This window comes from Gymnoscopelus braueri (genome assembly GCF_963280865.1).
Source record: "Gymnoscopelus braueri genome assembly, chromosome: 8".
NCBI classification, from domain to species: Eukaryota; Metazoa; Chordata; class Actinopteri; order Myctophiformes; family Myctophidae; genus Gymnoscopelus; species Gymnoscopelus braueri.
The window spans coordinates 46,225,026-46,248,946 of NC_137609.1; the positions used below are offsets into that span (position 1 = coordinate 46,225,026).

Genomic DNA, 23,921 nt, shown 5'->3' on the forward strand with positions numbered 1-23,921 from the left:
TTACAGCCATTAATTAGTATAGTAATATAACAGTAACATGGATTTAATAACCAGTTATTGCACTATAATTTGTAACTGTCATTATCTACCACTTATGACCAAATAGCTTTATTATTATTTATTTTTTAAATAACTTTTGTGTGGTTAATTACTGCTAATAAACTTATTATACCCTCCTGCCCTGCAGAGAAGAACAGCACTTCAATGGAAAACAAATAATCACATGTAAACATGTGATTTGTTTTCCAATTAAGTGCTGTTTGTCTCAATTTATTACAGATAATTTTGAAGGCTATATATAGCCTTCAAAATTATCTGTAATAAATTGTATTCGATTTTTATAATACTTTTGGCCTCGCCTGGGGATAGATTTCACACTCAAAATCTATTTTCTCCTGTCTAATTTCTCCGAAATTATTTTGGCTGTTTTGTATCTCTTTTCTCTCTGGGTCATTTAAAAATATAATGTTTTCCAACAGTTTAACTTAAACTTTACTCCTGAACTCAGTTTGTTGTAGTTTGAATGATGAGATATTGTGTGAAAAGTCTTTTAGCCTGAGAGTGGCGCTAGAGGATAGCTCATGCGGTGGCTCACTATCCTTGCTGATGAGATTTCATGGAAATCTGCCCATTAGATTTTGGGATATCATCATGTGTCACCCTTAGTGTCCTAAGGGTGGCGCTAATGGTAAGGTCATTGGGCAGACAGTGGTGGAAAGTGACGCAGCACATTTACTCAAGTAGCCTACTGTAGAGGTAGGCTACTTTGACTTGTGTTTTCATTTTTCAATAAAAAAAATGTATCCTTCTACTCCAATACATCTCGGAAGCAAATATATCGGGGAGCGGAATTAGTCAATGCATGTAATCCTACGGGCTGGGGCGGCTACCTGTCAGCAGGGAGTGTTGGGTGGGAGGAGTAGGACGAAGGCTCTACGTCCTCCTGGTGGGGGCTCCTCACTGGCAAGTGAGTCGGTAGGAAACAATAGCAGCGACAACACAGACGTGTGTGTGGGGAATGGGGATCAACTGGCAAAACGACTAAATTGGGGAGAAAAAGCAACACAAAAAAAGGCTGCATCAGAGCCTATATATGTAGTACGCGCAATAACCACTAGAGGGCCTAGTGACGCCCGTGGCATTTTTGACTTCAGTAAAGAATCTGAGTACTTCTTCCACTAGTGCCACTGGCTCACCTAAATCAAGAGTAAATGGATGCGCTTCAGTGAATTACCCACTCACCAAGTTGCATGGTAATCCTCCCATTAGATTGTGAGATATTTGTGTGGAAGTGGAAATTGTGTGGAAAGGTCATTGGGTCACCAAATTAAGCCATCATCTGGGGAGTTGGTGTTGTGTGTGTGACACAAAACACACACACACACACACACACACACACACACACACACACACACACAAACCGTTCTCCATTATGGTAATGGCCTGGGATACCCTTGTAAATAATAATGTATCAGATTTATATTGCTTTTCTAAGTAGTCAAGTTCACCTTACTACATGGGGAGGGTGAACAAAAAAAAAACTTTTTTAGGAAAAAGCACAATAAAATAAGAATTTAAGAATACATATTATAGAAACTGTAGAACACTAAAACAAGGGGGTGAGAAATCAAACACAATCCTGTTTACAGTCCCAGAAGTGCGAGACCAAGATATAAAAATGAAAAAAAACATGTTAGGTATTTGTCTGTTGAATTGGCACTTACAAGCATCATTTACACTACTCACTGTACATTTGCACATATCATGTAAAACTTGTCCTCTGCATTAGAAGCAGTGAGCAGTCGTGTTGTAGCGCTCGGGGAGCAGTTTCGGGTTAAAGGGGAAATCCACCCATTTTCAATATTTAACTATGTCATTAATATAGCATAAAGGAGTTGTGTGGAAATAAGAAAAAATTAAAATTAAAAATAACATTGCAAAAAAATGTAACATTGCAAAAAAATTAACATTGCAAATTACACTGTGATGACTCATCATGGTGTAATTTGCAATGTTAATTTTTTTGCAATGTTACATTTTTTTGCAATGTTATTTTTTTTTTTAATTTTTTCTTATTTCCACACAACTCCTTTATGCTATATTAATGACATAGTTAAATATTGAAAATGGGTGGATTTCCCCTTTAAGTGTCTCGCTATACAGAGGGCCACGTTTAAAGGCCATATGTCTAGGCACTATACACATTGTTATAAAATGCTGTTCCAGATAAGTGGTTTTACCATCATTTGAATATCAAAAATAGCCTATAACACAGTGGTCCTCAAAGTGGGGTCCGTGACCCCCAGGGGTCCTTGACAGCGTTCCAAGTGGTCCCCAGCGAAATTAGACTCAGACTCAAAATCAGTTTAATCACTTTATCCCTAATATCAGCTATCTGAAAATAGCCGATCTACAAGCGCACAACGGGTCGCGATGCGATGAGTTCTGAGCTTGTACCTTTAGATCTGCTATATCTTTTTAAAAATTGGGGGTCCCTTGCAAACTTTATTTTCAGATGTGGGGGTCTGATCAATTATCAATATAAATAATTTGGACTCCCAAATATCAATTTGGGGGTCCATGGCATCAGAAATAGCCTATAAAACCCTGTCAGTCGACCTCCATCCGCTAGGTCAGTGGTTCTAGGGGGGTTCCAGGGGGTCCCCAGCAAAATTTGTTAATATAACATCACAATAATTTTAACCACTTTATCCATATTTTATACTTTGGCTATTAAAAAATAGCAGATAAGCTCACAGCGAGTCACTTCATGCCGCCCTGCGAGCTTGTACATCTGCTATTTTTGAAATTGCAGATGTACAATTGAATAATTTTTGAATACTTTTTACAAAATAATTCTCTTCTGGGGGTCCCTGGCACTAAATATTTTTCAGATGGGGGGTCCGTGATGGGGGGTCTGCGGCCGAAATATATATCAATTTAGGGGTCCTTGGAAATACTGCACTAGACCCTCCAGAAAAATGCAGGCAAAAATCCTTGATTATGCCATGAAATATGCAGGGTTTTATGTGATTTTATGCGGTGAAATTGAGGGAAGTTGCGAAATATGCGAAAAGTTGCGAAATATGTGAATTATGAGATTCTTTTTTTTACCCCCACATAACCTGCGCCATTTGACTAATTATGTGATAAATTATGCAATCGCATAATCACATTTTTCTGGAGGGTCTTCTCTCCCTCCCCCCCTCTCCCCCCTCTCTCTCACTCTCTTTCTCCCTCTCCCTCTCCCCCAGCCTCTCTCTCCCCCAGTCTCTCTCTCTCTGTCTCTCTCTCTCTCTCTCTCTCTCTCTCTCCCCCCCCCCATATAGACGCGCTGCGCGTTCACGAGCCGGTACAGAGTGGTGGAGAACAACTCCGTCTCCAGCAGCTTTCCCAGCAGCAGAGCAGCCTCTCTCTCTCTCTCTCTCTCTCTCTCTCTCTCTCTCTCTCTCTCTCTCTCTCTCTCTCTCTCTCTCTCTCTCTCTCTCTCTGTCTCTCTGCCCTCTCTCTCTCTCTCTCTCTCTCTCTCTCTCTCTCTCTCTCTCTCTCTCTCTCTCTCTCTCTCTCTCTGCCCTCTCTCTCTGCCCTCTCTCTCTCCCTCTCCCTCCCTCCCTCTCTCTTCCAAAGTGTCAGTAGTAGTAGCCTACACAGTACAGCCTCACTCTAGTCTTCTCTGGAACCGGGCTTTCTTTTCGTCTCTCGTCCCGGGAAATGAGCAGCGATGGCCGGCTCTTTGGCAGAGGAGAAAACCTTCCGGAGGTTCCTGGAGCTCTTCCTCCGGGAGATGAGGCCGCCGCTGCAGGAGAACGACCCGCTGCCGGGGCGCCCCCTGTCAGACACGGTGACGGAGGACGAGGTGGAAGGGGAGTGCCTCGACCTGTGTCTGCAGCACCTGTACAAATAGTTGAGTTGTTTTAAAATTATTATTCTCTCGTTTATGTTCATTTTATTGACTTTTTTTTTGGGGCACGTTTGTGGTCATGAATACGATTTCTGAAATGTAGTTAAAGTGAGAAAATGTGTATTATTCTCTCGCTTATGTATTTTATTTACACTGTGTCTCCAGCACCTGTACAAATAGTTAAGAGTTTTTAAAATTATTCTCTCGCTTTTTCAGAGATTTAGTTTATTTAAACCCCTTATCAACAATACTAGTGTCTTTTCTGTTTTCTGTTATTGTGGGGAAAGCTTTAGCTGAAAATAACATAGTGAGCTTGTCGATCTGCTATTTTCTGTGAAAGCTTTCCCCACAATACCGATGCTGGGGTTTAAGTGTTTAAGAGTTTTCTTTACACATTTTGTTGCACTTTGGTGGTCATGAATAGGATTCCAGAATAGTTAAAGTGAGAACATTATTAAGTTATTGTATGACAGAGGGTTTTATTAATGGGGTTCTCTCTCTTTAATAGATGAGAATAAAGAGTAGCAGCCCGGCTGATGAGTCATAGCACAGTAGTAGCTCATAATTAGTATTTATTGATACCAGCTGCGTCGCTTGCCGCCAAGCGCTCGAGCTACGAGCTCGGCTCCTGTCGGCAAGCGACGCCGGTTTTTTTTGTTAAGCTCTGAAATGATTTTTTTTTGCTCATTGAAACGTTACAGCTTGTTCATGTTCACAGTTGCTTAATCACTCACCGACTTCGTTGTGAGATTGTAGTTCAGCTCTTGTCGGCAAGCAACGCCGGCGCCGGCGTCGCTTGCAGACAAGAGCTGCACTACAAGCTTCACCGACTCGTCGTCGCTTGTAGTTCGGTGGATCTTGTCAGCAATTAAGCGACACCACACCGGGCTTTTTAGCTCTGAAATGAATATTTGCTAATTAAAACAAACATGACACACAGTTGCTTAATCACTATTTTCATTCATTAAAGGCAGTTCTTAGAGCGTATTTTATTATTATCAGTAGTGCCATATTATTTTCCAGTTGTTGCCATTAAATAGCTAGCGTTTGTTTTAAATGTATAAAACAATGCTTGCGTTGGAACGCGTCGTTCTATTCTAAAAAATGTTTTTAAACGTATTATTATCCCGTGAGGTGAATCCCCTCCGTTTGTTTTTGCGTAGCACGGGGACGTCATTGATCGTTGGCGTCGCCATCACTCCGCTTATAGTTCACATCCCATAGCCTGGAGGGAGGGCGGACGGCCGCCTCACGCTGTGATTGGATAGACGGGTTGTCACGGGCAACTGCAGGTTGTAGTCAGATAGAGAGCTTGCATGGTCTCTGGTACTTTAATGTATCGCTTGTCTAGTTTATTAGACATCTTGTTTCCGTTTCCTCTAATTTGTTAGTAGGCTATCCATCATTATATTATCTTGGTGGTCTGGTCTTGTCATTTGCTGTTTTACCGGCTCTAATAATAGTATTGCAGTGGTTCTCAAACGTTTTCATGGCAAGGACCCCCACCCCCAATTAATAGGCTATGTCATTTGGCCATGGACCCCCATCTGAAAATATATTGTCCCATTCCAGATTTGTGTTGCTTACCTAGTTTACCTCCCCTTTTGAGGCCAAAAGGGGAGGTAAACTCACTTATCTGCATTCACTGCCTACAGTTTTTCTTCTTCCCTTTTTTCTACTTTGTACATAGTGTTTTATATTTGTTGATGATATTGTATATTGGTGTTTATGCTGTTGATGAATTGAATACATGGACCACAATGTAAACAAGTCCCCAGGACTTTTTTGTTATCCTTTTAGCCCAAATGTCTGACTGTACCTTGTGCTGCTTACATTTCTGTCAAATAAAGTATTCAATCAATCAATCAAAAAAATGTAAAAAAAAAAAAAAAATCCTCCACAATGTAGTAACAGATCTACAAGCTCACAACGCATCAGATTACTGTAGATACCTGACTTTGATGCTATATTAACACATTTTGCCGGGGGGCATGTGGAGCCCCTCCTCAAGGTCCCCCCGGCCCCGGGGGTCCCCGGACCCCACTTTGAGAACTACTGCCTCTATATTGGATCTATGAATAAGCTTGAAACGTCGTTACCGCGTCAGCGGAGGCCTGGCAACCAACTGTCCAATCACAGCAGGGCCGTCCCTCCGGGCGATGGGCTGTCTCAGCGCATCTTCACGGCGGGCTAAAAATAGCTGCAGACACACCGGTCACGCTATGAGCCTCAATCGAAGCCAGATCGTTGCATTCTAATAGCTTCTATTAACACTCTACACTTACACTAATATGGCTTGAATATCGTTGATAGTGATACAACATCCCCATGCAGGCTCATATAGCCTATATATATATTCTACGTTTTGAATCATGCACTATCAGTGATTCTGAACCTTTTTAATTTCAAGAACCCCCCCCATGTTTGATAATGATGTTTTATGTAACCTGTCTGTCATCACCTTAGCATGGTTCTCAAAGTGGACGCCCCCCCCCTCCCTTCCAGGGGGTCCCCAACAAAAATGTAGCCTCACAACCATTTTAACCACTTTACCCAGTTAGCTATTCGAAAATAGCACTGTGAGCTTGTACATCTGATACATTACGATATTTTATTTTTGAAAAATATCGAAAATGTTTGGAAACTTTCGAATAATTTTGAAAAGGAATGCAACATAAATCTTCTCTTCTGGGGGTCCCTGGCACAAAACATTTTCACATGGGGGGTCCGCACCGCTCCGCATCCTATCAGTTTGGGGGTCCTTTGCACGAAAAAGTTAGAGAACTACTGCCTTAAAGACCCCTGGGGGACCCTGGACCCCACGTTGCACTAGGCTATATTATTATTATTATTATTAATATTATTATTATTATTATTATTGTTATTATTATTATTACTACTACTTCTACCACACGTTCAAACTGACAAATCAGACACATTCTTCAGAGATTCTTTGGACAGTTTCAGATGCACCATGGAAGGGCAAAATAGAACATAAAAACTGTATGTCAGAGCAATGACCACTAATTTCCACACCTGACTCACTAGAGGGAATTAGGCTATAAAGAGTACATAGACAATGACGCCACAACATAGGCTAATATTATCTTACCACATGAATAGAATAGAGAACAGAATATAACCGCTTCTAGATATCATGCCTTTGGCTTCGTTGTGGTGTTGGATTGTAAATTAAAGTAACAATCAATAGACAGTAATACGCCACAGTCCAAATGAACGATGTAACTGGCTTCTGGTAGGCTACATTATTTGTACATGAACCAAAATGCACACTTGCTGGTGGAGAAGACGAAGAAGAAGAAGAAGAGATTGAGGTTAAGAAGTAGAGAATGAAGCCCTAACTTGAGCAGGGCAGACAAACTCTTCTCTGAGCCATAATGCTCTCTTTGGCCTGATTTCTGAGGCCGAAATAGACACAGAAACTGTGCTGGGAATGACAGTGTTGGAAGTAGTCATCTGGGGCAGAATGGCAAGGATAAAACTTGTTTGACTGTCTCCATCTTGATTGGTACTTTTACCGGACAGTTTACGCGACCTAAATGAAATGTGCAATGTTTAATGGCAAAGTAACTTTCCTATCAACACCTCGTACATGCAATTAATGCTTCAAAAGGTTAGTGTAGTGAATTGGCAAAACTTTACAATTTTATTGATAATATAACATTAATATAGAGTAGACTATAGAGCACTCGTCTTTGGCCCGCAAGGTCATGGGTTTGATCCCAGGCACCGCCAACTCCAGCGTAGGAGTTGCATCTCTTGGGTGCAGCAAGTCGTGCAAGTTGTGCGGTAAGTAGCCCGTAGCACTTGCCGTAGCACTTGACGACCTTGCAGGCTTATGCAAAGGCTAAAATGTAATTTAGATAGCATGTTATATGTAGACAGATACCAGATTCATTTGTAGACCTGGCATCCTATAGTGTGTATAGTTTCAATGTACAGATTATTTAGTTTTTGACATTATACTGTTCAGACTGATGATAGATTCTTGGTTTACCTATGATCCTCCTAGATTACTATTTCTATGCATCTGATGTATTACCTCGTGTTTACCTTGCTTACTGTAAATCGCTCTGGATTAAGAGTGTCTGCTAAATCCAATCCCAGGGGTCTAGTGCATTGAAACGGTGATAGACTCCCGCGTTCTCGGCTCTCGGCTCAGCTGATTATAATAATAATATAAAGAAGACATGTCATGGTATTCTCCTCTGTAAACCTTGAAAATGTTGTTTTCATTGTGGTACCGAAACTCATAGGAACTAGAATCTCAAAGTATGCTACGTTAGTTCCATTGATCAAAGCCCGGAACACAATCGATTGATTGAGCATTAAAAGAAACATGCTCTGAAAATGCACGCGGCCCACCGATCTGACCACTTAACACATGTTAAGTGGTCAGATGGGTGGGCCACGAACACAAATTGAATTAGGTATTGGATGTAGTACCTCCCTGAAACTGCCAGGGACTTAGAGTCTGCTAGTATTTCTTTCACATTTTGTTCCACCAATATAATCCACCATCGTAAAAGCGTGGTTACATAAAAATGTAGCAAAAACGACGACGTCATACAACGTCAAACGTCATACAACTCCTAAAAAGACAAATATTGCACTTGCATTAAAGTACTAACATACTTCCTTCCGTATTGTTGCTTCAATTTGTGTATAGAGTACCTAAGTCTGACGTCACAACCACACCCCCTGGGCCATAAGGAAATCTTCCCATTCATAAAGCCCATTTAAAATTTTAAAAATCATTTAATATAAGAGCTGTGTTCCAAAGATTTAATAAAATTAGTCTGGGCATGCTGCCAGTCTCGTTTATGAATAGTTATATTTGATACAGTATGTAATTTGTAGGCGTGCTTGCTTGTATTTTCAGCTTCTTTGGATACATTTGTCATTTTCTGGCTTCGGTTTATGCTTGGGCAAAATGCCTGGACATTTTTTTTGTCATTTTATAACAACAGCAGTTCTTATATTGAGTGATTTAAAGAAAATGCAATTGGATTTATGAATGGGTGCATTACTTCATGAAAGAGAACCCAGAGTCCGCACACTGGAACCAGCTCCAAAGGTATTTTTTAAACCACCAAGCTGACGTTTTGAGCCTGGTAGCTCTTCATCAGTAGTGCCCGACCGATATGTCGGTTATTATTTGAATTTTCTGACGACGTCGGTATCTGCAGTTATTTAGCCGATATGTCCCGATTTTCTTTTAATCACTTTCAACCTTTCCATCCGTATATTATTGGTGAAAATGTTCAAGAGTAGAAAATAAGAATAATTCAAAAATAGCAGATCTACAAGCTGTGTCAGCGTGTAGATTGCCTATTTTTCAATTTAATTTAATTTTAATAGGGCTCAATTGTTTACATAAAATAGCTAGCTGAATGTCCTCAAACAGAAACTTTAATGAAATTGAGTCAAAGTCAAACATTGATAATCTGTTGTCTAGAACTCTAGAAAATTGGGATCGGCATCAGACTCAAAATTCTGGCGTCGGTCAGGCTCTATTCAGGCTCTATTCCTCAGTTATTTACTTGTTTACATTTCTTTATGACCCAGGGGACATGGCTTTGATGTCAGGACTTTGGTACTATTCAAAGAGGAGATAGTGTGCACACATCTAGTACAGTACCTCTATTTAGGTCAGGTGCTGGACATCAAGGCGAGAATGAAACGGAAGGTTAAAACATCCACACACCGGTTTAAAGCTCCCAAGCAATTTTATTAATGGCCGCAACGGTTCGACCAACTAGGTCTTCATCAGGCAAAAACAAGATTGTTTTCCCCCCGATGAAGAGCTACAGTATATGGTTGTGTTGTGAGACATGCCATGAAGTTCTGTTGTAGAAAATGCGCTGGCAGCGTCCTTTAAGCCACGGCCTTTGGCATTATTACTGCTGGCGTTCTGTGTCAGTGAATATTCCCACACACACATTTAAAGAACATACTTATTTAGGCCAGAAGACACCAAAGTAGGCGTCTTCGCTCATCACCGGTGCCCACCCGACTGCGATGGAGCTAACTTTAAATGAGCTATTAAGAGGAGTATTGTGAAAAATGTGTGTCAGTGATGCTGCTCATTTTTGTGCACAACATGAATGCGTGTGATGAATGGAATTCAAAGTAGTAGTTCTGACTTTTTTGTGAAAGCCAGCTGTTTTCTCATGACCTTGGATGTTTTTCAGTCTCTCCACCTCTCTCTCTCTCTCTCTCTCTCACACACACACACACACACACACACACACACACACACACACACACACACACACACACACACACACATACACACACACACACACACACACACACACACACACACACGACACGGGAAGCTGCAGGAAACGCAATTCCTATTTAATTTGATTCAGTGAAAATGGACAAAGGTGTGTCCTGTGACTGAACAGAATCCCATACATCAGTGCTTCTCAAAGTGGGGTCCCGGGACCCCTCAGCCTTCCTTTAGGGGGTTCTAAATGGACCCTTACAGGTCTGTAGCACCCTCTCAGAGTTCAGTTGAAATGAAAAAAGTTTGAAAACCATATGCCATAAACCAAAAGCTGAACTTCACACAGCCCCTACCCTGTCCTTTGTTTATCGTAGTCCTGCTGTTTTAGCTGGACTATATTTAAACCCATCTAAGAACATTTCTTCACTGGAAGGTATTTACATTTGACAGTTGTCGTCTCACTTCCTCTTGTCTTTGAGGCCGTCTCTCTCTGGTAGCTCTTTGAGGTTTGATTTGGATGGATGGTTGGGTTATAAATGAAACAATTCATTAGTATCATTTGGTACCAACAACATCTGTTATCAGCAGGCGTTGAGGGCACTGCCATCGTTGCTCCCATTATCACTTTGTCAGATCAGCTCCACGCAAAGCAGCCCTTTGTCTCGTCACAATTTGTATTTTATTCAAATGTACGCATGGAGGGCTGTGGACAATGACGGCACCTGCACACAGTCAAATCCTGAGAGTTAATGTAACTCAGAGAGTCTACAAATAGAACCAAAATGGACTCTTGTAACACTTTACTCTTTAGACTCTTTTGCAGTGTGGTAGCATCTATTGGATGAGTAAAAATATGAACCTGAGATCACTCACTGTAAAGTTTACAGTGACCACTGATGCAAGCATACAATCTCCTTCTGTGCTTGTCCTATTGTCTCTCTGAACGTAAATACTAAGAAGACAAATGCACCTCAAAAACAACACAAAAAGTAGTAGGTAGAATAAAAGTATGCTAGGTGTTGGCTAGCCAGGATATACAAACCTTTATTTAGGAAGTCACATGGAAATTAAAAACCTCTTTCCCAAGTGAGACCTAAAACAGGCCCAAAGCATTATAAAAGCATTATAAAACGATAGATAAACAGATAAAAGCAACAATAGATTGATAGACCTTTATTGATCCCCTGAGGGAAATTCAGTTACTCAAGGTAACTAACATACAGGGATGAGGAATAGGGTTCCAAAAAGAGATTTAGTGCCTCGCTCAAGGTGGGAGGGGGAGCCATCACTCACAAACGGCACCAAGTGAATTATGGACAAGGCCTCCTTTACATCACTGTTCCTCAAACGGTCGGTTCCGGGGACCACCAGGGGTCCAAACGGACCCTTGCTGGTCTGTAACCCTGAGAGTGTACAAATGGAACCAAATGGACCCGTAAGGGTCCATTTTGTTTCATTTGTACACTCTCAGAGTTAAATGAACACTGATGATTTTAAAGGTTTCATGACATTCAGTTTTACAACACATTAAAAGTCTTTGTCATGGTCCTTCAAACGTGTATACAAAGTTTTAACTGAAAATTCCACTCCAGTGAGCCATTGCAGGTGTTTTTCTCTCACATTTCTAAAGCCTTTTCAACTGCAATGTCAAAAGTAATCTTTGCCTGCGGGTGTCGCTGTTGAGGGATTTTGCCTGTCAATCATTGTCTCTGTTCCGCCCACCCAAAGGAAAGGATAGGGGAGGGGAGGCGCGGAGAGGAGAGGGGGCGGGATTAAGTGACTATGACATCAAAGTCAAGGGGCCAATCACAGATTACTTTTCAGCCTAATTATTCAGAAAACTCCAGACCACAGAAAATCCACTGAATGTTCAAAGTTCAGTTTTTTGGGGTGTATTTGAGGTCATAAAACCCCCCAAAAAATTAATGTCATAGAACCTTTAAAGTGTAGATTAGAGATTATGAAAATAAGGGGTCCGTGGTACATATCAAACTGGGGGTCCTTGAAATGAAAACTGAATTACTGCCACACGCACACACACACGCAGCAGCCTCCTCCTCTCTACATCAGCCCAATAGACAGTGTGGGACTTCCGCCGCGCCGGGCTCCCTCCCGGTGGCATTTCCTCCTCCTGGTTGATAATGATAGTGTGTGTGTGTGTGTGTGTGTGTGTGTGGAGGAGCGTCGCCGGCCGGCGCGCTGCTGCGCACGCTGTGCAGCCAACGTCAGCGCCTCCTGTCATGCAGCCCCGCTGATTAGTTTGTCTCTGGGCTGAAGATCTAATAATAGACTCCGCAAGAGGAGCAAGAGATCGCTTTTCTAGCCCCTGTTGTGTGTGCGTGTGCGTGTGTGCGTGTGTGCGTGCGTGCGTGCGTGTGTGTGTGTGCGTGTGTGTGTGTGTGTGTGCGTGTGTGTGTGTGTGTGTGTGTGTGTGTGTGTGTGTGTGTGTGTGTGTGCGAGCGTGTGTGTGCGCGCGAGCGTGTGTGTGTGCGTGATCGACGTTTGCCTTTAAACGATGACAGATGAGGAGAATAAGATTGCGATTTCCTCGTGTTGGAGGCGGCAGGGGGAAGGGGCAGGGGGGAGGGGGGAGGGGGGAGGGTGGGTGGAGGATGTACATTTTAACCGAAGAGGATCGTGTGTGTGTGTGTGTGTGTATGTGTGAGTCAACATTCCTGGAGGGGGGCCGGGGGGCCGGGGGGTGGGGAGGGTAGTTCTCAGCGGCAAAACGACGCATCAGCCCACGCATCCATCCAGCCCGCTCGCTCTCGGCAGAGAAGACGGTGTTCTTTTTTTTAAAAGTCATTACGAGCTTCTTAACCACATATTGTACACCGTCTATTCTTAGTAAAACGGACCTGAGTTGGCCCTGGCCTGTACTTGGTGCACTCTTTCCCCCCCCCCCCCCCCCTGTGCACAGAATCTCTTCGCTGAACATAGCCGATGTACAAGCTATATAAATATTATATGATCAGCTATTTTAGGTGAACGTTCCCCCCGGAATAGGGAGGCTAGGGCTCAAGTCGTTACAGACCGCTAGAGTGTGTCATAGATTTGTTACCCAAATAAGGCTTTCCGGACCCAACCCCATTGTGTTGTAATGTAAAAATGAAGGGGGGTGTAGAAACATTGCCTCCAAGTGCGTCCATACTGTATCTATTTCATTTTTTTTGCGTCTAGCTCAAAACGTCTACTTGTAGATCTGCTATTTTTGCGCCACACTGTCCTGCGCCACACTGGGTTTAAGCCCTTGAACTCCAGCATCCATATTCTGGGAGGAACATTAGCCAAAAAATAGCCAATCTACAATGCGATGCGTTGTGAGCTTGTAGATTGGCTTTTTTTGGCAAAGGGATTTGGTCTAGACGGGAAAAAGCGGTCCAAGTACAAAGCCAAGTCGAAGAGGGTTTAAGTGTTTAAGTAACAACTTAAACACTTAAACACTTAAACTTAGACAGGAAATTGAGAGACGAGGCAACAAAGGTCATGAACCATGGGTGGAACATAAGGCGTATATAGCATAAGTGCTTATAGCAGAAGTGCTTATAGCACGCGCAATCTTCCAAAGGCCGACAGGGGGTTTGATCGGAACTATAACGTACACAGTATGTGGGCACGGTTCCCCCGGGCCGCTTGTAAAACCAATCAAGATATGACGAGGATAGAATGCCTGCGCCTCCTTCCTGCGCTCCTCTCCTCTCCTCTCCTCCTCCTCCTCCTGTCAGCGGCAGTGTGCCCCCCCCCCCCTCCCCGCTGGGAGAGCTGATGGACGGTAATTGAGAGAGAAGAGGCTCTTCTCAAACCCCATTTAAACAGCCACGTCCTCCACAGCTGTAAACAGACCCAATCCAGCTTCCTCTGACGCACGCACGCACGCACGCACGCACGCACGCACGCACGCACGCACGCACGCACGCACGCACGCACGCACGCACGCACGCACGCACGCACGCATGCATTCTTGCACACACACACACACACACACACACACACACACACACACACACACACACACACACACTCACACTCACACTCACACTCACACTCACACTCACACTCTCTCACCCACCCACCCAGTGATGAAAGAAGTATTGAGATATTTTACTTGAGTGAAAGTAGCATTGCCACAATATAGACATACTCTGTTAGGGCCTGTGTTAAAAAAAAGAACTGCAAGTAAAAGTACTCAAAATACCTTTCCCAAATCTGTCAAAAATAACAGATCTACAAGCTTGAATAGCCAAAGTATAAAAATAGAGCTTTAGTGGTTAATGTATGTTTTGTAATAATAATATAGACTCTAGAGCTACAAAGTAACTTGGAAGTAAAGTTTTTAAATGGAGTAAAAAGGCACAACATTTGCCTCTGAGACTTAGTGGACTATACTCAAGTACAGTGAAAGTTCCTAGAAATTGTACTTAATCGGCCTCAGTAATAGGTTAAGCACAGTACTTTAGTAAAGGTACTTAGCTACTCCACCGATGCACGCACGCACCCACACACACACAGCTGGCAGAGCAGCGTGTGTTGAAGCTCAATGTTAATTAAGCTACTGTGTGACAGCTGTGGACGTCACAGGAAAGGGGGGGGGAGGTTCGTTGCTTTGGTGGTTCTCCAGTGGTTCTCCAACCTTTTCATGTCGAGGACCCCCAAATTGATATATATATTTGGCCAGGAACCCCCCATCTGAAAATGTGTTCTGTGCCAAGGACCTCCATGCAAGATTTGTATTGTTAAAATGATTCAAAAGATTTTCAAGATGTATTTAGAAAATAGCCAATGTACGGTACTGTATATACATACTAGAGTTAAAGTGGTTAAACAGATTTTGATGCAATATTAACACATTTTGCTGGGGACCCCCCTGGAACCCCCTGAAGGACCCCTGGGGGTCCCCGGACCCCACTTTGAGAACCAGTGGTGTTGGGGAGGGGCGGAGAGGGTGGTGGTGTGGGGGATGGCAGGGAGGGAGGAGCTTAGAGGTGGTGACGGGGTATTTGCATGGTGACACGTGTCTCTAAACCTTATTAGACAGAAAGAGCAGGAAACTCAACCAAACATGGATTAACCACAGCAGGAAGTGTGTGGTATTTAAAAATCTGAGTTGGGGAAGTGTGTGTGTGTGTGTGTGTGTGTGTGTGTGTGTGTGTGTGTGTGTGTGTGTGTGTGTGTGTGTGTGTGTGTGTGTGTGTGTGTGTGTGTGTGTCTGAGTCTGAGCACTGGTGATTCCAATTACATTTATTTATATAGTTTTGTTCATGCAATTACAATATACTGTAACATGTAGTCCGTTAATTCCAAACCCTGCATCTATAAGACGGCAGACAGACTACAGAAAACGTTTAAAGACCACTATGCTTACCACAAGAGTTGTCATAGAAACCAGCGATGCCTCATTGGTTTTTTAACAGCACAGATGGAATGGGTTTGAATGTCCAGCATCTTTGTCTACATATACAGTATTCTTTGAAGAAAAAAAATGGAAGGGAAAAATGTATTGGAAATCATTGCTCTGAATTTTTTATTAATGACCTGTACAAAAACAAAAAATATATACAGTATATACATTTCATATTCAGAACACAATATCAGCAAACCCATTACTTTTTGATTGTTAAAATATCATATTTGTGAGAGAATCCTGCCTTTGACGAGAGACTACAGTAGCATGTGCGGGTAGCTCAGTAGGTAGAGCTCTCGTCTTTGGACCACAAGGTCAAGGATTCGATCCCGGACGGGCACCTCCAAATCGCCGTACGAGTAGCACGACTTGGCTGCGTCAAGTCGTGCGGTATTGTACTGGGGAGCTGATGGTAGATGTGGCGCTCCGCTCCGCCTCAGCAATCCATCTCCCAGGGGTCTAGCGTATTGTAACGGGGATAGACTCCCCCGTTCTCTGCTGATACCGTCAATAAGGCCCCCCGACCTACTTACTTACAGTAACATCCTTGCAGTGTTAATTTAACTCTGAGTGTCCATTTGTACTCTCTGGTTTTACTGCGTACATACAGTAGGCTACTCTATATCTATATATATACACACGTAAGTGGCGTAAATATACCAAGCTTACACAGTGTTAACTATTCATTATTCATGACAAAGGCTAGTTGGACATGGTTTATTGAAAGGCAGTCCAGCTGGCAAAGCGCACGCCCATGCCATCGTCATTGGATGTTGTCGCCGTCAGGCAGGAACCTTGTATCTCCATATTTCAACTTGTTATGTTTTTTTCCCCCGCAGATTAATGCCTTACTTCGTCATACAAGACCGTCACACTAAAGTAGTGAAAATAGCCGATCTACAAGTTCACTTCACAGTAAGGCGCATCGCGGCGCGTTGAGAAGTTGTAGAACGGCTATTTTCGATATTTTCAAATGTTTAAAAAATTATTTTAAAAAAATGAATGGTTTTGGACTTACAAGGTTTCCCGAACCTCGACGGACATAGTAAATGTTGAACCTAGCGCCGCAGGCGTTTTAATCAGCTGATTTATTGCTCTTTATTTCATAGCAATATTGCTAGAGAGGAAGGGTTTGGAGAGAGTACATAAAATGTAATATGCCAGCCCCTCCATTACAGTGTCATGGTGTCTGCTTCGGTTCAGCACCCTGGACAGCGGCCCTGCCAAAGGAGACGGCCAAAGGCACTAAATCCAAAGAGTGTGCTGTTTTGTTATTAGTATTATTAAAGGTAGAGTAAGTGATATTTTTTGGGTTAAAACTAAAAAGTGTTTTGTTAAAAAGTTAAGCATCTATAATATTCATTCAGGTATAATACTAATACAGTAATCAATCGAATATGTATCCTGTCTCCTGATAAAATTGGTATCCCGACCTGAAAATGCATGTTCGGAAAGTGTGCCGGTTCAGAGCGGGCTGATTGCTTCCCTCCTGGTATTGCTGCTTGAAGTATTGTCCAAAGGACAAGCGTTGTCCGCCCACCGGATACCGCTTCAATCAGCGATGCCTATTCAGCAATACACAAACTAGGCGATCTACAAGGAAAAAAAGCCATGCCCATTGCTCTGAACGGGCATGTGTTGATGTGGCTCTTCAGAATGGGCTGATTGCTTGGCCCCCATGAAGTGCTGCTTAGAGCGTTATCGAGCTTCACACTCGACATTGCACTCCCTTGGGTCCTCGGCAATACACCCGCCAAGTGTGAAGATTAAGAACCGTAGATCTGATGACTGGTCCTCGAGATAATGTGACTGACACAGTTTTTTCAAAAGACAAACGTTTGGGGGAAGAAAAACAAAAAAAAACGGCAACAAAAAAAAACCCAGAATTGAAACGGGTGACTTTGCTTAACTTTTGGACCCCTAATCAAGACAACTCAGTCTATAATAGGATGTATATATTATATTAAACACATCTGAATTGAAGGCCAAAGCAAAAAAAAAAAATTGCCCTCCGAATAAGTGCAGCTTGACCGCTTTAAGTCCAAGGTGGAGTTGGCTCACAAAACGGGGCATGTGGCTCCCTCAGTGGGCAGACGTGGCCCAGTATTAGTCCAGCCCTCAGGGTCAAGGACAGAGCTAACCTTGTTTCATAAAGTCAAACCTCCCAAAGGCCATTAACACACTGGTTCTCAGCCTTTGCAATTCCAAGGAGCCCCTGTTTGATATGAATTAGGCCACGGGCCCCCATTTGATACTAATTTTTTTAAATCTCTGGGACCCCAATCTACATACTACATACTACATACTACGTACGCTCCTGAACTCTGAGAGCGTACCAAATGAGAGCGATTTGGGGTTCCGTTTCTACTCGGTTTCTGTCTCATAGGAGGGCTCTGCACACTTCAGAAACCCACCTACCAGTGACATCATCATTAGGCAGGTTTTTGTTTTAAAACAAGATGTATTTATTTATTTGTATTAACGTGAGAACAATGGCTTCTATTATAGCATGCTTTTTAACACCAATCTTCTCTTATGGGGGGGTCCCTGGCACAAAACATTTCAGATGGGGGGCCGCCGCGGCCAAATACACGATCAATTTGGGGGTCCTGGGCACGACAAAAGTTTGAGAACTAACTGTCATAGGGGACACGCAGATGTAGAAAGGACACAATGTGTCGATGCGATGGCGCTGTGGCTGAAGCAAGCTAAAAACACCTTGGAGTGGTCTTACGTAAGAGCCCCGCCCCCAGCGCAGACCACAGGAAACACTTTGCTTGCAAAGAGCTCTGTGCGTCGCAGGGTTTATAAAATGAATGCTGCCTCTCCGGGGACCTCGGGGCGGCGGCTGTCCCTCCAAGCTTTTCATTTGTATAAAAGAGGTCCTTGACCCTCTTCCTGTGCTTTGCCAGCCGGCTAATTTGATCGAATGGTAATTGATTGGCTCGGCCTCCTCCCTCCCACCCGATTGCCGGAACATCTTCTTGCTTTGTTGCTTTAGTTGGCTTTATGTTTTTTTTCCCGCCCACACACTTTTTCCCGGGGTCAAACCAAGTCCTTGTACAAGACTTTTTCCCTTTGCATTAATCAGAACATCAGTGAGTCGTGAGTGACCAGTGACACAGTGTATCATGTTGTCGCAGTTGAGCAGAAACCTTGTATCTCCATAATTCCAGAATTTAAAATTTACTTGAGTAAAAGTACAAAAGTGTTGGCATCAAAATGTACTTAAAGTACTAAATATTTGAAAATAGCAGATCTACAAGCTCACAACGCGTCGCGATGCGACGTGTTGTGAGCTTGTAGATCGGCTATTTTCAAATTGCCTATGTATAAAATAGGGTTAAAGTGGTTAATGTATGTTTCATTATATCATAATAATCTGCAAAGTAACTAGTAACTAAAGTTTTCAAATAATTGTAGTGGAGTAAAAGTACAATATTTGCCTCTGAGATGTAGTGGAGTAGAAGTAAAAATATTGGAAATTGGAAATACTCCAGTAAAGTACATATACCTCAAAATTGACTTAAATACCGTACTTAAGTAAATGTACTTACTTTCCATCACTGCCCTATATGGCTATTTTACACTTCGTCGTACGCCTCGTGCAACAGTAGCGAAAATAGACGATCTATAAGCTCACAACGAGTCGTGTCACGTTTTTCCCTGTACACTAAAATCTCTTCACCGGAAAATAGCTGATCTACAAGCTCACAACATCGTCGTAAGCGTGGAGATCTGTTCATTCTTTGGTGAATGTTCACCCCAGAAAAAAGGACGCTACGATTCACGTGGTGGTTAAAGCAGCACTATGTAACTTTCCTCTTTTACCCCGGATTTGAACCCGGTTTCCTACGCAAGTGATGAAATGTCTTTACCATTGAGCTAATAGAGCCAGTGCTTGCTCAGGGGAATCTTGAAATTCGTGTCAGATTTAGGTGAGACATGACCTTTGACACTATCTAAATGTCTCAATAGAAGAGCAGGGAGACAAAATACAACCACCCCAATTGTATAAGTTATATTGTATTAACATACTCTCTACCATACAGATTGGACAAAATGACATTTTATTCATACAAAAAAAGGTTACACAGTGCGACTTTAACTCACTCGGCCTTTCAAATGAGACCAATCATCAAAATAGGGAACGTGGTCGGTGTAAAATAAGTGGGTTTAAATGCAATGACATTGCCTCTTTTATTCCCATTGTAGCACGCGGCACAATGGAAGACGTATCTCATCCACTTCATGGTTATTGAAGTGAGGTTCACCAGCCTCCTCTGTACAAAACATGCAGTCAGAAAGCTTTGTAGTGAAAAAGCGTAGAGTGGATAAACAGACCGCCTCTCTCCCAGACACTGTGAGGCTGTTGTTGGCATATACTGTGGATGCTGTTTAGCCCATTCAATCCTGTGTGATTTTAGTTTTTTTGTGTTGCTTTAACCATTATTTTATACTTTGGTTATTAAAAAAATAGCAGATATACAAGCTCATAGCGCGCCACGAGTGCCACGCTACAAGCTTGTAGATCTGCTTGTAGATCTGTAGTTTTTTTTTTTACTCAAATCTTTGCTTCTGGGGATTCTACAAATGTCTTCTAAATCCTAACTATTTTTATTTATTTTTTTTCTTTTGCTTATGTTGCTATATATCAGTGTTTCTCAAACTTTTTCATGTCAAGGACCACCCAAAATGATGTATTTGGCCCCCCATCTCAAAATATTTTGTTCCAGGAACCCCCACCAGAAGCAAAGATTTGAGATAAAAATGTATGTATTTCAAAGATTTGCACACATTTTCAAGATTCGAAAATAAAAAAACAGCAGATCTACAAGCTCATAGTTCGGCACTCATAGCTTGTATATCTGCTATTTTTGAATAGCCCAAATAAATCTAAAATGACACAGATGCGTTCCCGGACTGAATGGGTTAGAGTCCTTTGTGTCCGGGTTGCTGTCAGTGTCTATTACAGCGCTCCTGTATTGTCTGTTTGCAGCGCGCTTCCATTATAGTCTGATCCATGCCAGGCTGTTGGGGACGGATGCCCATCCCAATGTTCTATTAGTAGAAGTTCTCAAACCCTCAAATTGATATGTATCTGGCCACGGACCCCCATCTGAAAATGTTTTGTGCCAGGGACCCCCAGAAGAGAAGATTTGTGTTAAAACATTCCAAATTATAAAAAGAAATTCTAATATTTTCGATATTTTCTTTAATTTTCTCAAAAATAACAAATGTACAAGCTCGCAGAGCGGCATGAAGTGTCACGCTGTGAGCTTGTAGATCTGCTATTTTTGATTAGACAAAATATAAATGGATAAAGTAGTTAAAATGATTGTGATGCTGTATTAAAGACGGGGTGCCGTGATTTTCAGTGATTTTCCTCGCCCTAAAACATAATCATCAGGTATTATGGTTATACAGGAGGATTTTTTTTTTCAAAAAAGTGTACAGAAAGTATTACAATTATGTTTTATGTGGACACGCCTCCAGTTCATTAAGTATACCTGGTTCTCACCTTAGCACCTCCTCCACCACCTTAGCACCACCCACCTGTCCTAGTCCCTCCTCCTCCTCATGCCCACACCTGTTGTGTTATGATAATGAGGGGGAGGGTATAATTTTACTGTGTCATTAAAGTGCTGTTTTTCTATTGGCACGTTTGACCCTCAAGGTTTCAGCCTCCAGGAAGAAACTCAAAATAGTCCGAGAAGACATAAAACACCATAAAAACACCATCAGGGGGCTTAATGAAGTTCTATCAACCTCATAGACACATGAAAAACAGAAAAAGTGCAAAACCATGGCACCACCTCTTTAACACATTGTTCTGGGGACCCCCTGGAACCCCCCCCAAGGACCCCACTTTGAGGTCTAGAACCTAATAGTTCTAGACCAGTGGTTCTCAACCTGTGGGCCGGTATAATAGGGGACGCTAGGTTTAAAGTGGTTAAAAGTCGATGTCACAAAAGTCAAACAATGGCCTCTATAGATTTGATAATGAGATGAGATTTCATAAAAAAAATAGCATTAAATCGTCAATCAGTGATGTCGCGGTCACTTCCTGGTGGGCAAGCCATTGTGGTTGTATTGTCATTTTATAGCAGACTAATAATCAGAACAGAGCATCCACTTAAATCCCTCATGTACTGTCTCAGAACAAAACGACCTCCTTTTTTTGCACTGAACTAGTTTCACAACCTGAAACAATATTATACACTTCTACTCCCGTCTTAAGATGTCGCTAACATCGGGCTCATTCACTCCATGTGTGACACCATAACAATTAAACACAGCTGCAACAGATAAATAACTAAACGACAACAACAACATTGTGCAAGGTGGAAAAAACAGTAGCAGCCTAGTAGTAGTAGCAGTAGTAGTAGTAGTAGTAGTAGTAGTAGTAGTAGTAGTAGTAGTAGCAGTAGTAGTAGTAGTAGTAGTAGTAGTAGTAGTAGTAGTCGTCGTCGTCGTCGTCGTCGTCGTCGTCGTCGTCGTCGTCGTCTTTTCAGGCCGTGTCCCCCCCCACCTGCGATGCACTGTCAGGCTACAATGAGCCTAGGTCGGGCCTTTCTTATAGAAATGTGCAGATAGCCTGTATACACTTATACTGAATGCCCTATAGTAGCGTTGGATGTGGGTCTATCCCAGGCTGGGAAATTACTTGCTGGAAGTAATCCCTTAATCAGGGTCTCACTGGGATTACCATTGAGGACAGCCCACCCAGCCCACCACAATGAATGCCACAAATTCAGGCTGCAGTGTCTATTTTTAACAAATGGAACAGATCCAACTGTTTCCTATTATAGTATTGTTTTTGTTTTGTTTATTTATTTTGCTAGTTGGGCATGGCTATTGTTTACGATTCAGATTCAACTTGATTGCTATATCACAGGTTCACAGTTGTAAAAAAGTAGGTACAATTATTTTATTGTACAAGCTCAACGATTGCAGCTTCAAGAAGGCAGGGGAAGAGAAAAATAAATACAGAAACACGGGATAGATATGTCAGATATTTCAAATATAATATCACCAATCTCAACTATATACATAGAACATAGTACATATAGTGCATGGTTGAAATAGTAATAACATTGTGTGCAGGTGGAGAAATACAGCAGATATTATATAATATGTAATCACAGTTCTCTTTTGTTTGGTTAAAAGTAGCAACACAATGAGGCAGGAATGCTTCCGGTGCCAGACAAGTGGATTTACAGACGTATTAATTTATTCATTACATTTTCTTGAAAAAAAAACTAACATTTATTTAGATTTTTTGCTCAAATTCCTGGAGTTACTGATGTCATATCCAGAGGCTTTGGAGCAATAGGGTGATACACAAATCAGCCTGGAACAGTTAAAGGGATATTTCACTTTAAAAAAAACTTTGGGTCATTTTATCGTCTACTCACTCAGGCTTTTGTGAGCCCCCCAGACCGTTTTTAAGTTGCTTGATTTAGTATTTAGATATTTGATAATCATTTTATCAGACACGCCCCCTTCCTATACAAACCCATTATAACTTCAAACTCAATTTTTAACCTGTTAGATTCATCGAAAACACCCGTCCTTGTTTCTGCTGACTCACCCTGCCCTCCTAATACGTGAGGGGGCCGTGTTTTTTCGATTACTTTTTTCATTTATTTTATTACATTTTTTTATTGTATTTAATTTTTTTCATTTTCCAAAAGCCCATTAAAACCGGTCAGCTATAGCTTAACTATAATTATGAGTGTGTGTGTGTGTAGGACGATTTTCCCAAAATAGCAGATATACAAGCATAGCGCGTCACTTCGTGCTGCACTGTGAGCTTGTAGATCTGCTATTTTTGAAAAATCTTTGAATGTATATATTTTTAAAGCAAATATCTTTAACTCAAATCTTTGCTTCTGGGGGTCCCTGGAACAATATTTTTTTAGATGGGGGGGTCTGCTGCCAAATTCATATCATTTTGGGGGTCCTTGACATGAAAAAGTTTGAGCACCACTGATATACTGTAGCAACATGCGTTTTTCAGAAAACGGTTAGGATTCAGTAGCCATTTGTAGAATGGGCCTCAGGACTTAGTCTTAATGGGTAAAATGTGGTTAGAACGTTTCTTTTATCATCAAGACACATAAAACCCTCCTCCTCCTCCTCCTCCTCCTTAGGCTGCGTAGCAGCATGACCGCACGCAAAGTGGGACATGGCTGCCATTGAGGCCATGTCCACGCTAATGCGGATACATTTTAACCACTTCAACCACAGTGTCCCAATTCTGGGCATGTCGTAAATAATAGACATTCAGTGAAAATAGCAGATCTACAAGCTCACATCGTAACACGTCATCGTGAAATCATCGGAAATTTGGAAAAAGG

General features: G+C 42.1%; 2 protein-coding genes across 2 annotated transcripts in view; both read left to right on the forward strand.

Moving 5' to 3' along the window:
- pom121 (POM121 transmembrane nucleoporin) overlaps window positions 1-23,921 on the forward strand; it is a 357,082-nt gene that overhangs the window by 21,878 nt on the left and 311,283 nt on the right. The window lies entirely within an intron of this gene.
- ppm1e (protein phosphatase, Mg2+/Mn2+ dependent, 1E) overlaps window positions 3,613-23,921 on the forward strand; it is an 87,009-nt gene continuing 66,700 nt past the window's right edge. The window contains exon 1 of the mRNA XM_080435247.1: window positions 3,613-3,903. Within this exon, the coding sequence (XP_080291373.1) occupies window positions 3,722-3,903 (182 nt within the window). The 5' untranslated portion in view covers window positions 3,613-3,721. The remainder of the gene's footprint in view (window positions 3,904-23,921) is intronic.